Source organism: Tasmannia lanceolata, unplaced genomic scaffold, assembly GCF_043159265.1.
Source record: "Tasmannia lanceolata isolate RefF3 unplaced genomic scaffold, GAP_Taslan_0.1 ptg000025l, whole genome shotgun sequence".
In the NCBI taxonomy this organism is placed as follows: Eukaryota; Viridiplantae; Streptophyta; class Magnoliopsida; order Canellales; family Winteraceae; genus Tasmannia; species Tasmannia lanceolata.
The window spans coordinates 9,296,512-9,300,096 of NW_027518702.1; the positions used below are offsets into that span (position 1 = coordinate 9,296,512).

The following is a 3,585-nucleotide window of genomic DNA, read 5'->3' on the forward strand; positions in this document are numbered from 1 at the left end:
TGGATGAGGAAGAACCTTTTTCACAATAGCTGTATGTGGGTTGGGTAGCAAGCCCTGCAACCCATAGGACCCATCCCTAGATTCCTCTCTCTCTCTCTTTCTCTCTCTCTCTCAAGCCTAAAATATGACCCATTTCTCTATCCGTCTCTCTAGAAAAGCCTAAAATATGACCCATTTCTCAAGTCACTCTCACTAAAGAAGAATAGCCTCTCTCTCTCTCTAAGTTACAACCAACTCTTGTTCAGTAATACGCTTTTCACTAAAACAGGCTAACCATATAAATAAGAACTCTTTCTCAAATAACTCTCATGAAACCCCCTCTTTCTCTCTCCTTCTCTGCTGAAGCCTAAATTATGACCGATTTATCTCTATCTAGAAAAGCCTAAAATATGACCCATCTCTCTCTCTCTCTCTCTAGAAAAGCCTACAATATGGGTCCCATTTCTCTTTTATAACAAGCAGCTAATAGAAATAACCCACTAAAGAAGCATAAAATATAACCAATTTACTCACTAAAGAAGCATAAAATATAACCAATTTCTCTTTCCTATCTCTCATATAAAGTAGATTACCCACCTCTATCACCACAGTAAATAACCCACTTCTCTCCTCAAGAGACCTTCCTCTAGGAAACATTGGAAGTAACCAAAAAGAAGTTCTGCCACAGTCTCATGCCAATAGAAATATGAAAAATTACCCAAAATTTTCTCTTATGAAACAATTTGTCCATCTCTTTACAAAAGACTATAACCAAAGAAATAACCCACCTTTCTTAAAAAATAAAGCCCACATCTTACTAGAAATGGAAACTATGGTTTTTGGATGTATGGGGAAAAAATTTCAGGATCTAGTTGGTTTGCAATTTTCCTTGAAAACAAGGAGAATATTTTATATTGTAAAAAAATCCAATAAAATCAAGTTTACCAAACACTGGGAATTCATTTCCAAGGAAAAACAATTCTTGGAAAGTTTTTTCCATCCTTTTCCACATTTCACTATGATATATTACATCTCGTCCAGTCTCCCTCGCACTCTAAATCTCTCTCCATCCCTCATATCTTTTCCATCTCCCCCTCCTTTCCCTTTCACCATGTCAGTTGATCACAAAAGCCTGTTGTTTTGCTGACAAAAGTCTCAGCAATGACCTGCAATGGGATGGCATTTTTCCCTACTAATTTCATGTTGCAAACTCCTCATGAAGAAGACCACCTTCCCATTTCTCTCAATCCAATCCTTCCCTTATTCACACCTCATGATTTTCATGGTCACTCCTCTTTCTCCTCTCTTCTATCATCTTTTTGAATAAAAAATCAACACAAGTACATTCCAAGTCATTTAATTTTCATTAATTTTATTGGGTTTCTTATATCTTTTCCCTCATGCAAGTCTAGCATAATTGTTCTTCATTTTACTGGGTTTCTCATATTATTTTCGATAAAAAGTCAACACAAAGTATAATCAAAGTCATTTAATTTTCCTTCATTTTATTGGGTTTCTCATAGTTTTTCCTTATGCAGGTCTAGCATAATTGTTCTTCATTTTAGTACATTTTAAGTCATTTAATTTTCCTTCATTTTATTGGGTTTCTCTTTTTGTTTTCTTATGTAGGTGTTGCATCATTGCTAGGCAAAAGATCCATGTCATTTTCGGGCATACACGCCTGCGAAGAGATGAATGGAGATGAGGATTTATCTGATGATTGTTCACAGGCTGGTGAGAGGAAGAGGAGGTTAAACATGGAACAAGTTAAGACATTGGAGAAGAATTTTGAGTTGGGGAATAAGTTAGAGCCTGAGAGGAAAATTCAATTGGCTAGAGCACTTGGTTTGCAACCAAGACAAATTGCTATTTGGTTTCAAAACAGGAGAGCAAGGTGGAAGACAAAGCAACTTGAGAAAGACTATGATTTGTTAAAAAGGAAATTTGAAGCAATTAAGGCAGACAATGATGTCCTTGATTCTCAAAACAAGAAACTCCAAGCAGAGGTATAATTAGAATTCCCCATGCAATTTGTCTTGAATCTGTTGAAATGATTGTCCTTTTTTTTTCTGAAAGAACTTAGGCCCTGTTTGAATTGCAAGAAAAACATTTCTGATGGAAATTATTTCTAGGATTTTTTTTTTCTTTTTCACAAACTTAGAGGAAAATAATGTGATTATGGTTAAGTTAGAGGGATATCATCATAAATTGAAGGTCCCTCTAAAAATTGAAAAGATTGGTCAAGTTATCTTTATTGGTGTGTTAAAAAAGTAGGGACATATTTTTCCTTTTCCAACTTTTTGGGTTTTTTGGGTAGCAAAGAGCTAACAAAATTTTTCATGGGACTGCATCTTTTGAAATGATGAGAAAGATCTTGGTTTGTTGACTTTATAGGTAGATCATTGCTTTTGGGAATATGCCTCTTGGTTTCACAGATCAAAGTTTTTAAGAAATAAAACATTTTTTCCCTTCCTGTCATGTTGCTTTCTGAAAAATTGATAAATTATGTTTTAGAAGAAAGGAACCTTTTAATTTTCTAAATGACAGTAGATCAGGGAGTGGCCTCTCTTATCTTGATTCATTAACTGGATTGGGAGAATTAAAATTTTAGACAAGGGAAATGGCATTCTTTTTGTTAGATCCTACCAATGAAATGCATAGAAATTTTTTTAATCTGTTGATTGAAAACATCCTTGTGTTGAATTGGGTTTTCTCATAATTCATTCTTATCTTGTTTGGGTAATCCAAAAATGCAGATCTTGACATTAAAGAGCAGAGAAACATCAGAACCAATCAATCTTAATAAAGAAACTGAGGGTTCTTGCAGTAATAGAAGTGATAACAGTTCTGACATCAACTTGGACATCTCAAGAAATTCAACAATTGATAGCCCTTTATCTTCCCATCCAAACATACCCCGTTTCCCATCAATCAAGCCAACAAATGTGTCTCAATTTCTACAAAACTCTTCAAGATCAGACCTCCAATGCCCGAAAATCGAGCATTCCGTCCAAGATGAGAGCTTCTGCAACATGTTCAATGGCATAGAGGATCAACCTGGCCTCTGGCCATGGTCAGAACACCACCATTTTCATTGAATAAATTCAATTATTTGCTCGTACTGTTACACGATCACAACCGGGTTCGTGGTTTACTGTGTGCTCATCAGAATTGAGATGAAAATTAGGCTAAATTTGCTCAATTAGCTGGAATTTAAGTACTTAAATTTCAGTTTGGCATAAGTGTTTGTGAGGGAATAAAGGGTATGTGCATTGTATTAAACCATATGTACCTTGACTTACCCTCCTGAATCTATTCTCATATACTACACCTTCCCTATATGTGTTTGTGAGATGTTGTTAGGCTGGATTATAAAATGGATTTAGTTAAATAGTTGATTTTCTGGCTGGGTTCACACTACGGTAGGCCATGAAATAAAGGGATTCTGTCCTCACTTTTTTTTTTTTGGGTGAATTGATGTCCTTATGCTGCTTAAAGAAAAAAAAAATTTACGTGTTTGAGAGAAAGTTCTTATGATTGTAGGCTCTTCAACAATCATTAATAAAGCTTAAATGATGAAGAGAATCTACTCGATTTTGATGAAGT

The 3,585-nt window shown here is 35.1% G+C and overlaps 1 protein-coding gene across 1 annotated transcript; it reads left to right on the forward strand.

The window, feature by feature from the left end:
* The first annotated feature begins 1,024 nt into the window (after positions 1-1,024).
* On the forward strand, positions 1,025-3,382 carry LOC143857882 (homeobox-leucine zipper protein ATHB-13-like). Its single transcript, XM_077368409.1, has 3 exons — positions 1,025-1,264; positions 1,609-1,985; positions 2,736-3,382. The coding sequence occupies exons 1-3, from the start codon at positions 1,141-1,143 to the stop codon at positions 3,075-3,077; spliced, it is 843 nt and encodes a 280-aa protein (XP_077224524.1). The 5' UTR covers positions 1,025-1,140; the 3' UTR covers positions 3,078-3,382.
* The last annotated feature ends 203 nt before the right edge of the window (positions 3,383-3,585 follow it).

Coding starts and splice junctions, on each gene's coding strand:
- LOC143857882 (XM_077368409.1), top strand. CDS start 1,141: ATGACCTGCAATGGGATGGCATTTTTCCCTACTAATTTCATGTTGCAA. Junction 1,265..1,608: donor CACACCTCATGATTTTCATG/GTCACTCCTCTT, acceptor TTTCTTATGTAG/GTGTTGCATCATTGCTAGGC. Junction 1,986..2,735: donor ACAAGAAACTCCAAGCAGAG/GTATAATTAGAA, acceptor CCAAAAATGCAG/ATCTTGACATTAAAGAGCAG.